The sequence below is a fragment of the Vipera berus genome (assembly GCF_964194415.1).
Source record: "Vipera berus genome assembly, chromosome: 1".
Lineage (NCBI taxonomy): Eukaryota > Metazoa > Chordata > Lepidosauria > Squamata > Viperidae > Vipera > Vipera berus.
Genome location: NC_138202.1, coordinates 142,315,064 through 142,336,460, shown reverse-complemented (window position 1 = coordinate 142,336,460; position 21,397 = coordinate 142,315,064). Strand labels below are relative to the sequence as shown.

General features: G+C 38.8%; 1 protein-coding gene across 1 annotated transcript in view; it reads right to left on the bottom strand.

Moving 5' to 3' along the window:
* The window catches only part of KYNU (kynureninase), a gene marked incomplete at its 3' end in the record, with an annotated part of 128,968 nt that overhangs the window by 19,084 nt on the left and 88,487 nt on the right, over window positions 1–21,397 (bottom strand). The window contains exons 8-9 of the mRNA XM_081312803.1: window positions 17,509–17,607; window positions 16,391–16,464 (exon numbers count right to left, since the gene is read on the bottom strand). Coding sequence (XP_081168929.1) covers window positions 16,391–16,464; window positions 17,509–17,607 — 173 coding nt within the window. The remainder of the gene's footprint in view (window positions 1–16,390; window positions 16,465–17,508; window positions 17,608–21,397) is intronic.

The following is a 21,397-nucleotide window of genomic DNA, read 5'->3' as shown; positions in this document are numbered from 1 at the left end:
ACCTTTACCTTTTACCTTAACTCTTGGAAAAACATCTATACACATACAAGAAAAGAGTTGCCAGATCATATTCAGCATTCAAACTATTTCCCATTGCTGAAAATTATGTTAGGAAGAAATAGTCCAATCACTGGAGGTTTTCAAGAAGAGATTGAACAGCCTTTTGTCTGAAATGGTATAGGGCAATGATGGCGAAGACCGAGTACCCAAACTGCAACCTCAAACCCACCTATGTATCATCGGGTGCCAGGTGGGCATGACTCATTGGGTGGGTGTGGCCCATTGGGTGGGCGTGGCTGCATTGGTAACGACAGCCTCGGTGGGACTAAAAAGTTCAATCAATCAATTACAACTTTGTGAGATATTTTTTTCCTGCGAGAAGTTGAAATTGATTGATTGATTGAACCTTTTTTTTGCACATGGCGGCAGAGGCCTAAAGTGAAAAGGTTTTATAAAACTCAGCTGAAGGCCTAGGACTGGGGCAACAGCGCACGTGCCCACAGAGAGGGCTCTGCGTGCCGCCTGTGGCACGCGTGCCATAGGTTTGCCACCACGGTTATAGGGTCTCCTGTTTGAGCAGGGGCTTGGCCTAGAAGTCTTCCCAAGTCCCTTCCAACTCTCTTATTTGGTTACTTCCATTTGCAAAACCAAAGCTTTCTGGCTCTCCACCAATTTACATAGCAGCAGATTTCCCAGTAGATGAGGAAAAAGAGAAAGCAACCAGTTTATTTGCCGTACCTGATCATTATAAGATAAGATTAGAATGGGTGTCTGCACTTGTTTATTTCCTTCAGTTTCTTTTCCTATGACTATCTGATAGTAATAAATAATTGCCCTAAATGCCTTTGGTTGCTACATGTAAATTATTTATATAAATACATGTAAATGCAGAATAGCCAAGTATGTATGGTGAGCAACAAACAAACCACTCCAACTGAAATACAAAACCTCTAATGTAAAATCCTATTTCATAACAGAAACTAAGCAAACCTGAATTTTATGCAGACCCAACGACTCCTGAATTGTACAGTATTGTTATGGCACAACATGTGGTCAGTTCTGTGGAAACCTCAGGATGCTGTTTAAGTATTAAAGAAAGCACAGTTGCCTTTTGGGACTAATCCACGAGGTTTATGGTTCAGAAGAGATATTAGCGCTGACCTCCAAGAATGATATATGGGGCAATTTATTTCTTTAATACAAACTACTTTGAAAATTATGCTTTGCGCTATAGGCATCATTCAATCTCGGGCTTAACTGATTTCCCAAAGCTCACGAAGCTTACAAGTTTAAGAAATTATTCACAAGACCCCATTTCCAAGTCAAATAGGAATAATTCTAAGAACCTTTCCACACAGCTGAGTTACAGTGTTTTCCATCCATCTTTAAAAAGGTAAAGGTTCCCCCGCATATGCGTGCTAGTCGTTTCCGACTCTAGGGGCTGGTGCTCATCTCCGTTTCAAAGCTGAAGAGCCAGTGCTTGTCCGAGGACGTCTCTGTGGTCCAAAGGCGCACGGAACGCTGTTACCTTCCCACCGTAGTTGTCCCTATTTTTCTACTTGCATTTTTACGTGCTTTCGAACTGCTAGGTTGGCAGAAGCTGGGACGAGTATCTTTTAAGTCAAGATAAAATGACCAAAGTTGAACAACATGAACTCTCCTGCCTCTATTTCCAGTCATTACTAGTCACCTGATTTCCCTCCAAGATAATAGGTTACAGGTTTAATAGATTTTATATACTGTCCTTAGTTGGTGTTGGAATGGGGAGGGGAAATATGAGATAACAGTTGGGTTAGGTGCAACTGGAAAAGCCTCAAAGATTGTATAGGGAAGAAAGCCTAATAGTCAGCAAGCAGATCTCAGAAATTTGTCCATAGTGATGCTGCAATAAGTCACTAATTGCTTATTAACAATTTGCCTCTTACAGCCATTGTCTGCTAAATATGCAAATTTACCCTCATTTTCTCTTTGATATGTAATCACATAGCTAGCCATACTTTTTAAACTATCCTGAAAAAGACCACACCAGTTTAAAAATAGATGTTTTAAAACGATCTTGCCTTCCTGCTTTAGTGTGCTTTAGAGCATTACACTAACCCATTCAATTCTCTTGATAATTTGTGGCTTCCTTTTAAACACTTTCCCTGTTACACATTCTTACATATTCTGTAATAACTTCACAAAGGGGTTATATGCTCAGAGAGTTATTGCCTATGCATTTAATAAAAAGAGGAGCTGTTGCTCAGTAGTTATATTGAATAGAAGCTGATGGAAAGTTTACACGTTGAGGACATAAAGAGGTTTATTTGCTTCTATTAGTGGTTAATTGTCTCCAGCATAAAAAACGATTTGTTTGATGACTCATTGCATGATTAAACATCCTGTGTTAACCTTAGAGAAAAGTAGATAGGTACTTAAGAAAGGGCCCTTGTAGTGAATCCACTTTAACAAGTAAACAATCAACACTTTGGTTACTTTAAGGCATTTCTGTGTTGTTTTTTTCTTTCTTATCTTTCCCCAAGGAAAGCAGGAACATAAAATGACAGTGAGGAAAAAAAAACCTCAATGATGAATCAATGTCCAAAGATATTTCCTCTCCATATGGAGATAAGAGTATACTAATTTTCAGAAGTGTTGTATGTTATACCTATTTTCTATAAGAGAACTGATGAAATCTCTCATAAAATGATCCTAAAGTGGTATAGATTCCATGTGCCATTTTTTTAAATCTTTAAATAGTGTGGTAACCATGAAATACATAATCCACTACAACTATTCTCCTAATTAGTGTAACAGACTTTTAGAAAACATCTCAGCCAAACATTTGAAAAAAAGGAAGAAGGTCAGCTTTCATAAAGAAAGTATATGTTATATGCAAAGGAATAAAATGATATAAAACTTGAAAACTAGTGTGTTCATGGTTTAATGTAACAAAAAGATATATGGTATTCCTTTCTCCCTATGTCTTCACTCAATATCTCAACCTCCTAAGTATGGTTTCCAGGTCCAAACTTTTACAGACCTGTGAATGTGTAACATGTAGTTTGTCCTTGATTCTCTTAATGATCCTTAATGATATATTCTAAAAACTACTTGGATATTTGCCATTCAGTTAGAGAATCCACAAACTGAACCCTGCAGGCCTATTGTGTGCCTGGACTGGCCTAATAAATCACATCTCCCAAGACAATGTCCCATTAAACCTAATTAGCCAAAGGGTTTATTCCTAAACTGCCTCTTCTCAGGGGAAGCTTTAACTTTTGGTTTTGAAATGAGTTAGAGGCACTTACTATGCTTTCCTTCTTTATTTGGCAGCTAAAATTGGCTTAATCTGGAATGTAGTCAAGGGTGCTTTAAGAAGCTGGAGTACAATGTGGAAAAAAAAACCAACCCTGATGAACATTTTAACATTATTTTCCACAATGCGTAAGAAATGACTAGCCGATCAGCAGACAAATTTACTTCCTTTATGCAAAATCTTACTATAGCTGTAGTCTGAAATAAGCTCTGCTTCTTGTTAGCCGAGTTTGCAAATGCGGTTAGAATTTGGTTGTCTCTGCTAGTTTTATATCTGCTTCCTTTTTTTTAAAGAAATAATTGCTGTTTGCTAGTGATAAGAAGAAATCTGAAAAAAAGTTATGTTGCTGTACACTCTGAAATAAAACTTTTTATCTCATTTTGTATACTTTATGGATGTTATATGCAAAATTCTTTGTTACTGTTTTGAAAAGAAACCAGGCATTTCAGCTCTGGCTTGTCTTTTAAGTGGAGGCAAAAAGAGAAATTGTATTTATCAAAAACAGTTTTAGGAATATGTTTCCTAATCCATATAACAGTTGGCTATTCTATGTGGAATCAAATCCTCCGTCAATTTTCCTTAAGTTACTGCAATGGTGGACTTGAATGGTTTTGCCATGAGTATGCGGGAGGAAATACTGTACGTAATTCATGATTGTGTTAGTCCCATGAAATGAACAGAGAGGGCAATATATATATTATGACCATTGCAACATCCCTGTGGTCACTGATTAAAATTCAGATACTAGGCAACTGGCATGTATTTATGATGGTTGCAGTGTCCCAGGATCTCGTGATCACCTTTTGCAACCATGTTACTAACTTATCAAAAGAGCAATTAATAGCAGAAGGATATAGTTGCCAATGGTTTTCCCATTTACAGTTATCAGAAAGATTAAAATGGACAAAAAGATTTATGGTATGGAGCAAACTTAGAAAGAATTTAATTACCTCCATATTATACTGTACTGATAGTGAACATGTGATTGTTAAAATGTATAAACATTTGTTGAAATTTGAAATGGAGGAAGAACAGGTTAAAGAATATACCATATAGTAGGCTAAGAATTTTGGTTATATTATACAGGTGAACCAATGGAAAAACAGATGGTTAAAAGAGTTTAAAGTTACATTGCAAGTTGATCTTAAAAAGATTTTTTATAAAATGACACCTTGTTGATATATGACATCAGAGAAATTCTACAGAATGTATAAAGGTACTTCAAATGTATGTTGGAAATGCAAACAACATGAAATAATATTTTATCATGCTTGGTGGACATTGAAAAAAAGCTAAAACATTTTGGATTCAAATACATATTTTGATACTAAGGATTTTAAAGGTTAATATTCAACTGAAGCCAGCACTCATCTTATTAGAGCTAATGGATAAAGAGATAAAATAACATTCATGGAAGATTATTTCAATAAATTATTACTGCAACAAGATTATTATATGCACAGAGATGGAAAGATTCAAACTACCCACTATAAGGGAATGGTTGGTGAAACTGATAGATCTTGTTGAGATGGATAATTCACTTCTTTGATTAGAGAAATTTTCTACACTTATTGGTGACTAGAAACCTCTAATGGTCTTTTTGCATAACATGAAAAAATGAACTTGTAATTTATGGGTTTGAGGATTAGACAGAATAGATTATGGGACAAAGAGTATTATGAGGTAACTATAGCGAAGGAAGTTAAAATATAATTGTAGTCATAAATTTGTGAAGAATATCACTTTCTTTTTTTCCTTTCTTTTCCATTTTTCTTGAGTGTTTTTTCTTTTCTGGCACTTTTTGCTTTTTTCTTCTTTTTCTTTACTTTATGCTAGTTTGCATCAGTCTTTATCTTTTTTAAAAAAATCAATAAGAATCCTATAAGAACAATTTTTGTTAGAAATTTTAGGTGAAAATATGTTAAGAAAAATTAATAGAAAACAAAAAAGTAGTACAGGAGAACAAGAGGAGCAATATAAAGAAGTGACTTCTGATTTTCTTTATATCAGTTACAAATTTATTATCTCTCCTTCCTCTTTAAGATTACATTACATGGTTCCCTTCTTCCCATATTCAACCCTTTTCCATCAGCAACTCCATAAATCCCCAATTCATTTTTTACATTTTCAGCAAAGAGTCCACATGAGGTTCCCAGTCTTTTATAAAGACACTTATTGTTTTATCTGTAATCAGGTACTATCCAATTTTCAAATGTTCAAAGCAATGGAGGCATTTAAGCTTCCCCCCCTTTACATTGTGTGCACTTAATTGATGAGAAGTGATCTAAAACTTAAGACAGCAAGCCCAACTAATAATGAAGACACCAGGGTCTCAAAGGTAATCAGCAACTTGTAAAACTACTGGAGTTTTTATCAGCTCATTAAATTCCCTGCTTAACAGAGCTCTTCTGGGATGTCAGGGCTAACACTGCTTTGGGCTTCATTCACTTTCCCAAATTAACTCCTTCAGGGTGGTCAGCCACAGGCCAGTTGCTCCCTCTTTTATTCTAATGGAATGGGTGGATCCTGTCCACAGAACGTGTCAAGCTCCAAAACCCTAGAAAGACACGTTGAGATTCTTCTAAGCAGTTTCTTTTATTGTTCCTTGCCTACAGTTGGAAATCTTGCCAAATTAAAACAGACTACTTGCACTATAAGGGACGCGGTGGCTCAGTGGGTTAGGACGCTGAGCTTGTCGATCAGAAGGCCGGCAGTTTGGCGGGTCGAATCCCGAGTGCCGCGTAGCAGAGTGAGCGCCTGTTACTCGTCCCAGCTTCTGCCAACCTAGCAGTTCGAAAGCACGTAAAAATGCAAGTAGAAAAATAGAGACCACTACGGTAGGAAGGTAACAGCGTTCCGTGCACCTTTGGCATCTAGTCATGCCGGCCACATGACCACGGAGATGTCCTCGGACAAGCACTGGCTCTTCGGCTTTGAAATGGAGATAAGCACCGGCCCCTAGAGTTGGAAACGACTAGCACGCATGTGCGGGGGAACCTTTACCTTTACTTTTACTTGCACTACAAAACATATAGTCTCAGAACTACTGGGAAAGAGCCATGGTCATCCTTTTACTCCCACACCAGGCTGCCCTGCCTTTTGCTAGCCTGGAATGTGCTCCCTCTATTCCCTCACAATACACAGGTAGTCCTTGACTTATGACAGTTCATTTAGTGACCGTTTGCAGCAGTTACAGCGGCAGTGAAAAATGTGACTTATGACTGCTCTTCACACTTAACAACTGTTGCAGCATCCCCGTGGTCATGGGATCAAAACTCAGGCACTTGGCAACTAACTCATATTTATGATGGTTGCAGTGCTCCAAGGTCACGTGATCCATCTTTTGTGACCTTCTGACAAGAAAAGTCAATGGGGAAGGCAGAGTCACTTAACCGCATTATTAGCTTAACAACTGCAATGATTCACTTAACAACTGTGGCAAGAAAGGTCATAAAATGGGGGCAAAACACACTTAACAACAGTCTCGCTTAGCAACAGAAATTTTGGGATCAACTGTGGTCATAAGCCGAGGACTTCCTTTATGGGAGTTCAGCTATCAGCACCCGAAATACCGACACAAGGCTGATCAATACAATATGCAGTCTTTTTTTTTTACTTTTGATCTCTGCAAATGGAGGCCTCTTGACATATGGGCAAATGTGTGCGAGGCTAAATAATAGTTGGATGCCAAAGTTACAAATTCCACTTTCTCTAAGCTGCCTTCTTTCTCCATCAGCTTATCTTTGTGACCCTGTATCCCCCTGTATCAGGCTGTTTCTCCTAACACAGTCAACGACTAGCAAGCCACCACCCTCCAGGTCCATGTCCATAAGAGCTTGACTAATATGCTTGACTAATAGATTGATATTTGATGTATGCCAATTGGTGTACATTCAAAGTGACAATAAAGTTATCATCATCATCACATATTCTATCAAAGTTGGTTACAAATAGCTCCTTTCCAGAGAAAGCTTGAGCTTGCGAATACTCCTAGTCACCTAGTGTGACACAAGTGCCTCTCAGCTGAGCAGAGCCACACTATTCCTCAAGGGAAAGGTCAACGGTACTTCTCCAAGTCCGGTCAGAGGAAGCCATGGTTTATCAATGTGCTCAACTAGGGAGACAAAGGACTACCTTTGTCAAATAGCTTTGACAGTGCTCTCGGCACCCACCTATATCAAGTGATCAAGGTAACAAAGCTCTGTGTCCCCAAGGACACAAATGAACGATTACGTTTCAATGTCATGCCAAACCTGTTTCCCAGAAGGGCAAGTAGATAACTTAGGACAGTGATGGCGAACCTTTTAGAGACTGAGTGCCCAAACTGCAACCCAAAACCCACTTATGTATCGTAGGGTGCCGGGTGGGTGTGGCCAATTGGGTGGGTGTGGCCAATTGGGTGGGTGTGGCTCTAGTGGTAACGGCAGACTGGGTGTGACTAAAAAGTTCAATCAATCAATTCCAACTTTGTGAGAACTTTTTTTTTACTCGCGAGAAGTTGAAATTGATTGATTGAACCTTTTTTTTTGCCACACAGTGGTGGAGGCCTAAAGAGAAAAGGTTTTATAAAACCCAGCTGAAGCCCTAGGACTGGGGTGATGGCACGCGTGCCCAAAGAGAGGGCTCAGGCACCCGTGCCATAGGTTCGCCACCCCTGACTTAGGACTTACTTTTAAAACTCTGAGAAATGTTTTTCTTGAGGTTGGAATACAACTGGTTTAGCACATCTATGCAGTTTTTCCTCCCCTCATATCTGCTTGAAAAAATGTACTGCAGTGGGAATTAACCAGATGACACTTAGCAGGGTTAAAGTCCTCTAAAACAACTATCTCTGCTGTTTTCATCCCATTCTGCCAAAAATGAAGCAGCTGCAGGCCTTTGGATGCTTTCACATTATTAGCCTACGGGCATTTAAAAAAAAACAAACCAAAATAAAGCAGCTTGAATTAAATCAGGTTAGTGTTGAAACTCAACTCAACTCAAATCAGGACTGATTTGCACAGTATAAATATTTTCTCATCTATGTTCCTTCTTGATAAGTTAGAGCTAAGTTTCTATAATAAAATATTTCATGTTAAATTCTAGGATGAGTGCTATTTTGTTTTAATCTTCTATCAAAATGTTCCCAAGGGTACTCTTCCAAAAGGCAATTGGACTTGCTTGAGGTTTTTTTTCTTTGAAAACATTTTGCTTCTCCTCCGAGAAGCTTCTTCAGTTCTAATTGCTAAAACCTTTGGCTCAGCCATAGAGACGTTCTACCAAAAACGTTTGGCTAATCTTTTGGTGACTTTACATATATTGATAACGCTTTCATCATTTAAAATTAATCTTGGGATTCTGGGAAGCATACCTTCCTATAGTAAAAATCTGCCTTCTGGAATGAGGTTTCCTCCAAAATTTGAACAGCTCCCACATTACTGGGATTTCAAAGGGTCTTAAAAACTTGTCTCTTTATCCAGACCTTTGGAGAGGATGATTGATACCGCATACTTCCTTTCCTCTCTGCCACCATTTTCCTTTGTTTCGCTTTTAAAATATTTTAACAATTGTAAATCGTCAGGAGTCAGACAGCATAATTTTAATAAAATATTATCATGGTTATTCATATTGTCAAGCAGACATTTAGACTGGATTTGGCATTTTTATCCAACTATTCAGTCTTTCTCAAGGACCCATTGTAAGCTTTTATACATCCTGATAAGTAGCCACTATACACAACAACACGTTCTAGATACTACATGTAATGCCACCATGCATAAGCAGTTCTTATCATTTTACCATGCGCAAGCAATCCTTATCATTTGTTCCAGGTACTTTTGACTCCTGAGAGACAGGGTTTTGTAGCAAGATGCCCATAAAGGTTTTCTCTGAGCGCGTATTAAAAAAAATCCAACCTCAGTTGGAACCGGTAAATGATTAGCTACTTCTCCTGATCATTAAATGGTGGATACCAAGAGAATATAAATATAAAAAATATTCATGAGATAAACGAACAAAGTTGACCAAAAGATAGAGGAGGGAACTAGAGGGACAGCCATACTGGACTTAATTCTCACAGAGAAGAAGTGATAGAGGGAGTGGAAACAGCAGGAACCTCGTGTGAGAGTGGCCATGTCATACTGGAATTCAATATAATTGAAACACAAGCAATTGAACATAATGATATCAGAGTCTTAGATTTTAAAAGAACTGATTTTAACAAACTCCCAGAGAACTTGGGAAAGATTCATTGGATGAAAATCCTAAGGGGGAAAACAACTCAAGCAGTTTGAGAAACTCTGAAAAATATGATCATAAAAGCCCAATCCAGCACAATACCACTGAAAAAGAAAATCAAGAAATCTAACAAGAAACCAGCATGGCTGCACAAAGATCTCTCTGATAAACTCAAAGACAAGGATTGAAAAAGAGCTGATTGATTCCCATCTTCAAAAAAAAAGGGGGGGGGAAAGACCCAGGAAACTGCAGACCAATCAGCCTAACATCAATACCTGGGAAGATACTGGAAAAGAATAAAAAAACAGATCTGCGAACATCTAAAAACAAAGTAGTAACTAGAAGCCAGAGCGAGTTTGTTAAAAACAGATCATGCCAAACCAATTTTATTTCATTCTCTGATCAGGTGACTAAGTTGGTGGACCTGCGGAATGCTGTGGACATGGTATACTTGGACTTCAGCAAAGCATTCAACAAAGTAGGCTACAACCTACTTCTTGGAAAGCTTAAAAAGTGGGATAGACAGCATCACCATCAGATGGATTTTTAACTGGCTGACAAAAAGTAGCTTAATGGTACTACATCTACATGGAGAGAAGTAAGGAGTAGGGTGCCACAAGATTCTTTTTTTTTAATTGAAAAGTTTTACAATACATTTTATCTTTAACAATCCCTCCCCCCCTCCCTCCACCCAACCCTTCCTAACCCTCCCTATCCCTCCCCCCACAAGATTCTGTCCTAGGCCCAGTACTCTTCAACATCTTCATAAACGATCTAGATGAGGGAATAGAAGGGGAACATCAAATCTGCAGATGACACTTAGCTGGCAGGAATAGCCAACACCCTAGATCAGGGGTAGGGAACCATGGCTCTTTTATGACTTGTGGACTTCAACTCCCAGAATTCCTGAGTCAGCACAAAAGAGCCAAAGTTCCCTACCCCTGCCCTAGACGATAGGCTCAAGATCCAGAGGAATCTTGACAGCCTTGAACACTATCTAACAAAATTAAATTCAACATAGACAAAAGTAAAGTCTTACACTTAGGCAAGAAAAATCAAAAGTACACATATAGATTGGTGAAACCAGGCTTAATAGCAGCAACTGTGAGAGGGATCTTGGAGTCTTAGTGGACAATCAATTAAATATGAGCCAACAGTGTGCAGCGGCAGCCAAATCCTACGTTGCATTAACAGAGGGATTCAATCAAGATCACGAGATAGTAATACAACTCTATAAAGCCTTAGTAAGACCACACCTAGAATACTGAAATCAATTTTGGTCTCCGCACTATAAAAAACATGTTGATACTCTAGAAAAAGTACAGAGAAGAGCAACAAAGATGATTAAAGGAAAGGTGACTAAATCATATGAAGAACGGTTACAGGAACAGGCATGGCTAGCCTAGTGAAGAGAAGGACCAGGGGAGACAGGATAGCAGTGTTCCAATATTTGAGGGGCTGTCACAGAGAGGAGGGGGTCAACCTATTTTCCAAAGCACCTGAAGGCCAGATAAGGAATAATGGATGGAAACTGATCAAGGAGAGATTCAACCTGGAAATAAGGAGAAATTTCCTGACAGTGAGCCTTAAAATTTGTTTTACAACTTTATGGATCACTTCTGAGATAATGGGGGATACTGTGTTAGAGTCTTCCTAGGAATGTGAATTTCAGTTACTAGGTGTAAATACAAGGGCAATTCGGAAATAAATCTCCGTTTGGATTGGGTATTGGTTCACGATAATGCTCACCCACATACTGTTAGATGCACCCAAGAACTTTTGAAGCAGTTCCATTGGGATGATTTTGATCACCCCCCGCATAGCCCAGATTTGGCGCCAAGTGACTACTACTAAGGAATTTCAAACCTTGTAAGATGTTATGACAAGTGCCTCAATTTGAATGGCAATTATGTCAAAAAGTAATGTAATGTTGTAGTTTTCTAATGTGTGTAATAAAAGTTCGGTATATGTTACTGTCTGTCATTGATATCCAAACGGAGGTTTATTTCCGAATTGCCCTTGTATTTACACCTACCAACTGAAATTCCTATGAAGACTCTAACACAGTATCCCCCATTATCTCAGAAGTGATCCATAGAGTTGTAAAACAAATTCAAGGTTTTAAATATATTAATATTTAGAATATTTACAGTCTTCTATACTTCCAAGGTCAGTAAAATGAGGACCTAGAATGAATATGAATATGAATATGAATGAATACCTAGAATATGCTGACATTGTAAACTGCTTAGAGAGGGCTGTAAAGCACTATGAAGCAGTATATAAGTCTAAGTACTATTGCTATTTATGGCTTTACCTTTGGAATAATGTGAAACTAGTGTTAACAATTTTCAAAAGCAGGACAGATGATATCTTAGGGACTGAGAATGCATCCTAATTTATCTTTATAAAACTTCGTACATTTTAGGGCCCTTTGTTAGTGAGAAGAATAGGGAATCATATGGCTACACTGATTGCACATGTTGTAATTTAATAAATTTGAGATGAATTACTTTTCTGAAATATCAATAACATGAATGAGGGATATTCAAAAAAAATATATCTATGGGCAATGGGAAATGTTACCTCACATAGGCCACAATGTGAAGAAAGTGATTAAACAATTTAAATGGCAATAGAGAGTTCATGAGGAGAGGTATTTAATTATTTCTTGAAGAGATCACTAAAAGAAAAAGAAATGAAATCATGTTCTTCATTTATACATTGGAATGAAGCTGTCTGGCCACTGGGTGTCATCCTTGATTCAAATGAGGATTAAAGACTTTCCAGAGCAGCATATCACAGGCAGCTTCTACAGCAGTTAAATTCTACTCTATTTGATTATACAACATAGAGCAAAATGTTCCGCATTTAAATCAGCTACAAAATGGAATACTATGACATAGACAAATTCAATTTTGTCTCAATTCCTTAGAGGTGACCCAGTGATTTGGGTGGAAAATTAAAAAAACAAACAAATAAGAATCTTGGACATTAGGAACTAATATGCCAAATCCGAAGACCAATCTTTTATCCATAAATAAACACTAAATAGGCTAATTTGGAAGACTGCAAGTATAAACCATTTTAACTTTGTTTCCCCCCCTATAGGTGACTTTTGTGCTGTAATGCTCTCTGATATATTGAGAATGCAGGTTATATAACATTGATGGCACTGTTAATCTTGTTCTGTATGTGAACAATTGTACTTTATTGGTTGAATTCTGACATATGAATGAATGAAAGGTTATTCCCCTTTGTAAACCTAGAAACAAAACCGAAAAGTCCTTACGCTGAAAGAGCAGAGCATTGATTATTTTGCTAATGCAGTAGAGGATTATCTCCCTCACGATTCTAAAGCATTCCTTCAATTTGCTATTAAACAGCATAAGGAAGTGGGAATCTGCAAAAAGACCCGCACACTTTCTTTCTCTACCATCCTCAGCCCTCTACTGAGCATTAAATCTGGATTCAGCCCTTTGTATTTCATTATATTTTGTTTTTGTATCTATGACCTGGTTTTGTTTCTTAAAGATTGCACATGCTTTATCTACAATCCCGTGAATGACATTACTGTACTTTTAGAAAACTTGAGGAAAATAAAATCCTTGTTTCTCTAGCTGAAAGCTAGTTTCCTATATATAGCGACAAACTTTTACTGCTTCTGCCCAATCCTCTTGGGATTATACAATCAGAAGGGCTACCCCATGCAGCCTATTCTCCATGGAGTTTTGTAAGTATCATAACCGTAGGACTGAATAGCTGCTCTCACATTAAGGCTGTAAGAAGAATTTATCATGCAAAATAATAAATTTCGCAGGGAGAGGGCATGTGCAAATTTCAGAGGTTATCCTAGAAATTATGTTTCATTGTGATACATGTCATGAATGTTTAGAATGTGAATACTACAATCCTACATCACAACTTGGGGTGCAAAAGGAATTCTCTCCTGTTTTTTCTTGATATCAGGGGATTATATTTCAGGTACGAGCATATCTTGGTTAATAATACTGGAACAGTCTAACCCTTTTTGTCATTCTAATGTTTATCTCAGTGACTTTGTTACCGTTTTTACCCTCTTTAAGTTTCACATTCACACAGACGCTAGGAGTGAAGGAAAATAATGGGATATGTTATCCCGGAACAAGGCTTTGGTAGAAGCAAGAGATGCTAGCACATATTTTACTATAGCTATAATTTCCTGGTTTTGTGCAGATTTACCATGTCAGGTGTGTGACTATTTAAATGCCATCATACTAGATCACAGCAACCTCAAGGCAGCAGACCGTCTTTCTCTCTTGTGTTCTACGAAACAAAGAATTTCCATGGCTTTGCCCAAAGACTTTTCTTCACATACCCATTTCACCCCTGCAATTTGAAACATGAACAATATACCACAGTTCTATCATACACGTTTGGGAAAGTGGGGCTTCTGAGCTTCACTTCCAGGAACACCAGCGTGATGGGAAAAAAGCTAAAATTATTGTTACATTGCGGTTTTGTTATCACAGCTGTAATCTTAACAAATAAGGTCCCATTAAAACAAAAAGTACTGAAGGAAAAATGGAAGGCTATATTAACTCCTGTTTGGTGAACCTCCCTCCCCCCACCCTCCACAAAGTCTATATAGAATAGAGAAAGTGGTCTCCTTGATCAAGTATTTCTGCAACCATTGGCATCTACTGCACTTTGGTTCAAGCCAGATGAAAAACGTGCTGATTCTTCATGGTAAGCAAGAAAACAACACACTGATTAGCAATGTACTGTACACAGGCAGTCCTCGCTTAATGACCACTTGTTCAGGGCCTGTTCAAAGTTGATGCTGCTAGGAACGAGTGTACCCATGTGATCACAATTCAGGCACTTGGCAACCAGATCGAACTTAACAATGGTTGCAGTGTCCTGCAGTTACATGGTCTTCATTTGCAACTTTCCCTGCTCACTTCCCAGAAAAAAAGTCAGCTGGGAAGCGGGCAGGGAAGGAATCATTCTGGTAAGTCTCTCCCCCCCAAGGTCTTCCTGAGCACTGCCCCACACCCTCCTTTCCAGGCTTCCCTACACTCACATGGATCCATGCCCTCCTTTCTTCAACCTCCCTGATGCCACAAGCATCCATACCATCTTTTCCTCAGCCTCCCCATGCTTGCACTGACTCCTCCTTCCCTTGGCCTTCTGTGCTTGTGCACACCTACGTATGCTCTTGCCTCCTTGGTTTTCCTGTGCTTGCACTGCACGGCAGTAGCCTCTCTCCCAACTCACATGGTGCTTTCATTAGGCTTCCCCAATGCTCTGTTCTGTATCAGCCTGCTACCGGCCCTGCAGAAAAGGCAGGGACAACCCCTTTACAAACGGCAAGAGGCTGGAATTAAGCCTGCCAAATTTATTAACATAAAACAGAGCAAAACAAGACACCAACCATGAAACAGGAGCTATGAATCAGGAACTAATCAAGTGGTTGCCTTCAGCAAACCAGCCCTCCCACGCATTCCCCTTTTATACAGTTCAGGGCGTGGCTTCTCTCTGCCTCCTTCCGAGGTGCCCCATTGCCTTCCTCTGTTTACTCCTGATTGACTGCCTCCTGCGTCGGGCGTCCTTGAACAGGGCCAGCTGTGGGTCATCTTCATCCACGCTGTCAGGCTCACACAGCTGGGTCTCCGTGGTGACCAGGTGGGAGGGGCCTGGCTGAGGGCTCTCATCAGCAAGATCTTCAACCCCCTCAGCAAGCTCTTCAACACCCCCCTCCTCCTCTGAGTCGTCCGACCCAACTGCCGAACCCACAGGCTGACCCTGAATCACAACATGCTCCTAGGGCAACACCGCACTCCTTACCTGAGACTCACACTGCTTTCCACTTAATGGCCCACACATCTTGGGGTTAGAAAGGCAAACCGACTGCCGGGATTGCTGTTGTTAAGCAATGTGGTCACGTGATACTGTGCTTTAAAATACTATCAGCAACAGCAATCACTGTGATCCCAATTGCCATCCTAACCTGAAGATGTGCAGCAGAGAAGAGCTGAACTTACATTAAGACTGTGAAATTAAGCTGTCTCTGACTCTCTCTATTAAAATGGTTCCCACGTACCAGTGAAGGAGAATATTTGTAGCTCAGGTCTGAAATGAAGGGTCCTTGTTGCTCTCTGAGCTTGTGTTCTTGCAGACATTTCATTACCCTAACCAGATAACATCATCAGTGCCAGCACTGATGATGTTACCTAATTAGGGTAATGAAACATCTGCAAGAAAACAAGCTCAGAGAGCAACAAGGACCCCTCATGGTTCACCTATGTTCAAAACGATATGATCTTCCTGCAACTGAAAAGTGATCTGAATTTATCCAAATGCTTGAGCATCACATAATATTGTACAGTCACAGAATCATTCCAGAAAGTTTTACACTGCCTTAGAATGATCTCGCAGAGTAGGAAGCCTAGATCTTCACTCGCATCTTTCTTCTCTGTGCAATTTCTGAGAACAATACTGTGATTGTGTAATGTTTCATGATTGCATGACTATTTCATAAAATGTTTCTATTTTCAAAAGACTGTTGTACAGTCTTTTATGACTGCGAACATGTGGAAGATATGCTTTGTGTGAAAGAGTAAGAGAAAGAGAAAGAGTAAGAGAGAGAGAGAGAGAGAGAGAGAGAGACCTTGGTACTTCATGAAACAAATTCTTTTACCACTTTAAAAATACAGTTTTTAAAGAAATTCTTCCATTCTGCACCCAAAAGGCAGGAAAAATATGCCTCCTTCACAGGACCAATCATAACCCATGCAAATGTGTGGCTTACATTTATCAACATTTCTGTAAGTAGATACCACATGAATTCAGCAAAGATTAATATTACAGCATATTGTCAAGGAGTATACTTACGCCGGTTTCATAGACTTGGAATGTTTCTCATGAATGTAAGCACCAGCTAGACCCCCAGCTCCAGAATTCAGGTACTGTGAGATGGAATTCCTCATTTAAATATTTCTTGATTTTATCATGCAGAGAAAGCAAAACAAGCTCCCCCCCCCCTTTTTTGGGGAGAGTGTTGTTATACTGTGATGTAAATGTGATCCAAATAACTTAGAACAGAGAATAGTTTGTTGTTGTTGTTCAGTCACTGTGTCTCACTCCTCACCACTCCATAGACCACAACACACCATCTCCTGGAATCTACCCAAACTGATGCTCACTGCAACAAGTCCTTCGGGAGAAGGGCGGTATAGAAATTCAATAAATAAATAAATAAATAAATAAATAAATAAATAAATAAATAAATAAATAAATAAATAAATAAATAAATAAATAAATTACCCTATCTAACCATCTCATCCTCTTAAGCTACTTGTAATTGCCCTCCACTCTTCCCCAGCAGCATATTGGACATCTTTCAACCTCAGGGGCTCATCTTCCAGTGTCGTATCTTTTAGCCTTTTAGCCTAACCCTACTGTTCATGGGTTTTTCTTGGCAAGGATACTAGAGAGGGTTGCCATTTCCTTCTCCAGTAGACCAGGTTTTATCAGAGTTCTCCAATATGAACTGCCCACCTTGGGTGGTCCTGCATGGCATAGCTCATAGCATCTTTGAGCTGTACAAGCCCCTTCACCACGACAAAGCAATGACCCATAAAGGGACCGTCTCTTAAATTTCTGGCCGTTTCTCACATTGAGTAAGAACATTTAAAATGGATCCTTCAAGTGCTGCTGTGCATCAGTAGAATTTTTGTTTCATACTAATTTATAGAAAGTTCTCTCACTCTCATTTTTGAAGCTGTATTTCTATCTTTGTATTCATTTTTACTAATAATCACTTTATCTGACCACACTCTTCATTATAAATCCTACTTAACGTGTAAAATATACCGAAAGTTGTGTGACATAAATAATGGGGTTTATCCTCTCTGACATTTAAACAACTGTTCCATGTTGGCTCTGAGTTTGTGCAAGAGCAGCTGAAATTAATTACTACTAATTCTCTGGAACAATAAATATATGCTCACCTTGTAGGAACACCAGCAAGCGAAGTCAACTCCCCAATCGTGTAAATGTAATTCTACATTTCCAACAGCATGGGCCAGGTCAAATCCAACAAAGCAGCCCTTTTAGAAAAATAAATATCATCATGTTTCATTTTTTAATGAACTTTTTAAAAATATACTTAAACAACTTTTACACAATTGTTAAGAACTTAAAATATTTAAAAACAGACATATAAGCTTTGATGACTTGAACTTAGAAACAGATGAGGTAATGTCCCAAAACTGCTTTCTTTTTCTTCAAATGACAAAAACATTTAGCTTCTCTGAACCTAATTTTATGGACTTGGGAGTCCATGTTGGAAGAAAAAGGCTACCTATCTTTTTGTCTGCCTAATTTTCATGGATCCAACAACCTGTGTTGTTGGATCCATTTCATTTATTTTGAAATATTTCTAGCATTTCCATATTGTGAAAACATGTTCACCCCAAATTGGAAATAAATTAAGAAATGTGTCATAAAAAGTGTTAAAAATTCAGTTTAGTATATTTTTTTCCATGAGTTCTATATACATTTCACTTTTGTAACTGGAAGTCCATGTTAAGACACAAGCTATGGTTTATTTATACAAATTGCCACTTGATGGCAGTATGTTTAAATAAAAAAAAAACACTAGAAGAAAAATAAAGTGCTGAAAAATATAGTACATTTTTTGTATGGACTGCACACTGAAGAATATTTTACATATTTTTAAAAGCCTTTATAAGTATGGTGGGAGGATGAACAGCAAGGGCATAAATTCTCAAATCTTTTCTCAAATAAGAACACAAAGACTTGGAAACTTTGGCTTCTGTCTTTTTCTCCATCTAAATTATTAAAGCCGTATTTCAATATATTAACTCTACTTGGCTGTATCTCACTCTCTGAAAATAATTGCATTTATAAGTGCAACACACTAATTCTAATGAAGCCACTAATGAGGCTGCCAGCATAGAAAGTCCTTTCAGGGTGAAAGGACAAACTTGCAGACTGTGTAAGTTTCAAAATAAAGCTGAGAGTGATAGATTAAAAAAAAATACAAGTAGGAAAATTAAACACTGCTGTGTGCTAATGGATTTTTTAAGCCAGGATTCTTTGCCATCAATGGAAAAGCAATTTTTTTTCCAGGTTATAAGTTTCTCAGAGAGAGGAATTCCAGTGGTTTTCAAACCCTTTTTAATTTGGTGTGTGTGTGCGTGTGAGGAGCTTTGTGGATATTAAAGGTAAGGAACATTGAGTTCTGAACGTCCCAAATGCTTCATATTGCCATTCTCATCCTTGTTTTTGCAAACCTTGCTACTGAAATGCCATTAGCATTTTGGGTTCTTTAATGGTGGTAGTTGAATTTCTGTTGGTTCTATCCTTAAATCTGCCTTGGTATTAATTGTGACTTTAACTAGTAAGAGACACTCTGAATTAATTAATTAATTAATTAATTAAATTGACCTTGCATTAAAATGGAAGTATTTAGAATGTGTCACAAGGATTTTTAACAATGGAGGAAACCTTGGGATCAATAATAATATTTACCAATAGTTCATATGGAATAGATTTGCTAGTCACCAGGGAAAGAAATTCATAAGAAATTCAATATAGTTTATGTCAGGATTAAATTGAGCAGAGCTATTTGTTAAATATTGTCAGGAAAGAGGAATAACCCAAAAATTCTACCCAATGATAATTTTTTATTTTTTTTTATTTTAATCCCATTTATATCCCGCCCTTCTCCAAAGACTCAGGGCGGCTTACAATCTAAGCACAAATCAAATGTGCTTAGCAATAATAATAAATCTATTTGGAATAATAAAGTAGTTTTGATAGAACAGAATATTTGTAGCTGAGGGTTGAACTATAAATAAAGCAATTGTTCATCTCTACATCTATAAATTGTTTACAATTTACAATGAAATTGAGAAATAAGAGGAAGGCAGGCAGGCAGGCAGACAGGCAAGAAAGAAGGAAGGAAGGAAGGAAGGAAGGAAGGAAGGAAGGAAGGAAGGAAGGAAGGAAGGAAGGAAGGAAGGAAGGAAGGAAGATAAATGATTATAAAAAATAAGATGAGATAAATCAGAAAGACAAGATCTGAAGCTATACTAGCATGCCTTCCTGTTAAGCAATCCTACACAATTTACAGCAGGGGTGTCAAACTCGCAATGTCATGTGACGTGTTGTGACGTATTGCAACTTTTTTTCCATTGCCAGCAATGGGGTGGGCGTGGTTTCGGCATGACACATCTGGCCCGCGGGCCAGCAGTTTGGCACCCCTGATTTACAGGGAAACAGAACCTGTAACAAAAGCAAGACAATTGGATGGTGATGGGATGTGCTTGAAATTAAACCAGCTGCATAGTAATGCCTAGAGAATGAGATCTGACCAGGAAGTGTTGACTGAGTTATATAATAAAGAAATAATTTGAGATGATTTTTCAAGCTTATTTACTTCATTTAACATTTTACAGTAAAGATGTCTACATATAGTTACCACTACACTGGAAAGAAACTGAAGAAATTGATTTGAAAAAAGAAAAGGAAAATAACTTAATTAGCAAGTATCTGTCAATGAGTGACAATGATATTCCTTAAATCCCTCAGTGTAAGAGGAGCCTCTGTACCACATGTCTTTGTTGACCGACACCTCCTCCTCCTCCTCCTCCCCCACTCCAAGGTTCAGCACAAGGGCTAATGCAAAACAAAATTGCAGCATATTCCCCTGGAAATATATATGAGATATTTACTTCTTCAAGGCTGGCCAGTTGATTTTCATAATACTAGATGCCTTTAGAATATATAATACACATGGACATGCATAGGGCAAATGGAAAATCAACAAAACACTGTGTTCCAAGCTTGGCTAGGCCAGCCTTAGCTAGAACATTTACAAGTTGGTTGTGTTCTGACAGAAAATACAAGCATGCCTATCATTCTATCCCTTGGTACTATGCAAAGCACAGAAAACAAATAAGAAATAATAAACCAAAGAGATTTCAATCATGAAATACATCAACAGAAAATGAAACAGGCTGAATCTAGTCTGCATCATCACTATTCATTCCTCTCCGTGAGTTACTATCCTTGCAAACCATCTTTTCTGCCACCAGGTCCATACAAGTTCTCACTTCTCTTTTTTAGTGATATCATTAACCCAAGACTTTCTTGGTTTTTTCCCTACTCTTCACTCATTTATTCTTCCTTCATGTATTTGTTTTGGGATTTAATCTTCGTTTATCACAAATTTTCTCTAAATCAACACACTGGAATTCTCCTTAACAAAGTTAACAACTAATTCAACTACTTCAACCTGCCGTCACTGGGAGGGTCGTCGGAGTTAGCTCGGGAGTTCATGGCCTCCATGACGGCCATGGGCCTGACCCAAGTTATTGAGGGCCCGACTCACGTGGGGGATCATACTCTCGACCTGGTGTTCCTATCTGGACAGTGGCTGGATGATCTGGCAGGGGGTTCCCCGTCCATCACCCCTCTGTCATGGTCAGATCACCACCTCCTGAGGCTGGTTTTCCGTTATGCCACCCCCCGCTGCTGGGCGGCGGAACCGACCAGGTGGTTCCGCCCCAGGCGCCTAATGGACCCGGATCGGTTCCAGAGGGCGCTTGGGCCTATACCTATCACCCTTACCCACAGCCCAGTCAGTGCTCTGGTGGAGGCCTGGGAAACGGCTGCCGCCAGGGCACTTGACTGCGTTGTACCCATGCGACCTCTGACCCGGCGCAGATCCCGTTGGGCCCCATGGTTCTCTGTGGAGCTCCGGGAGATGAAGCGTCGGAGACGAGGTCTAGAGAGCGGTTGGAGATCCAGCCGATCCGAATCCGACCGATTGCAGTTAAGAACCTTTATAAGGTCTTATCTTGCGGCGAT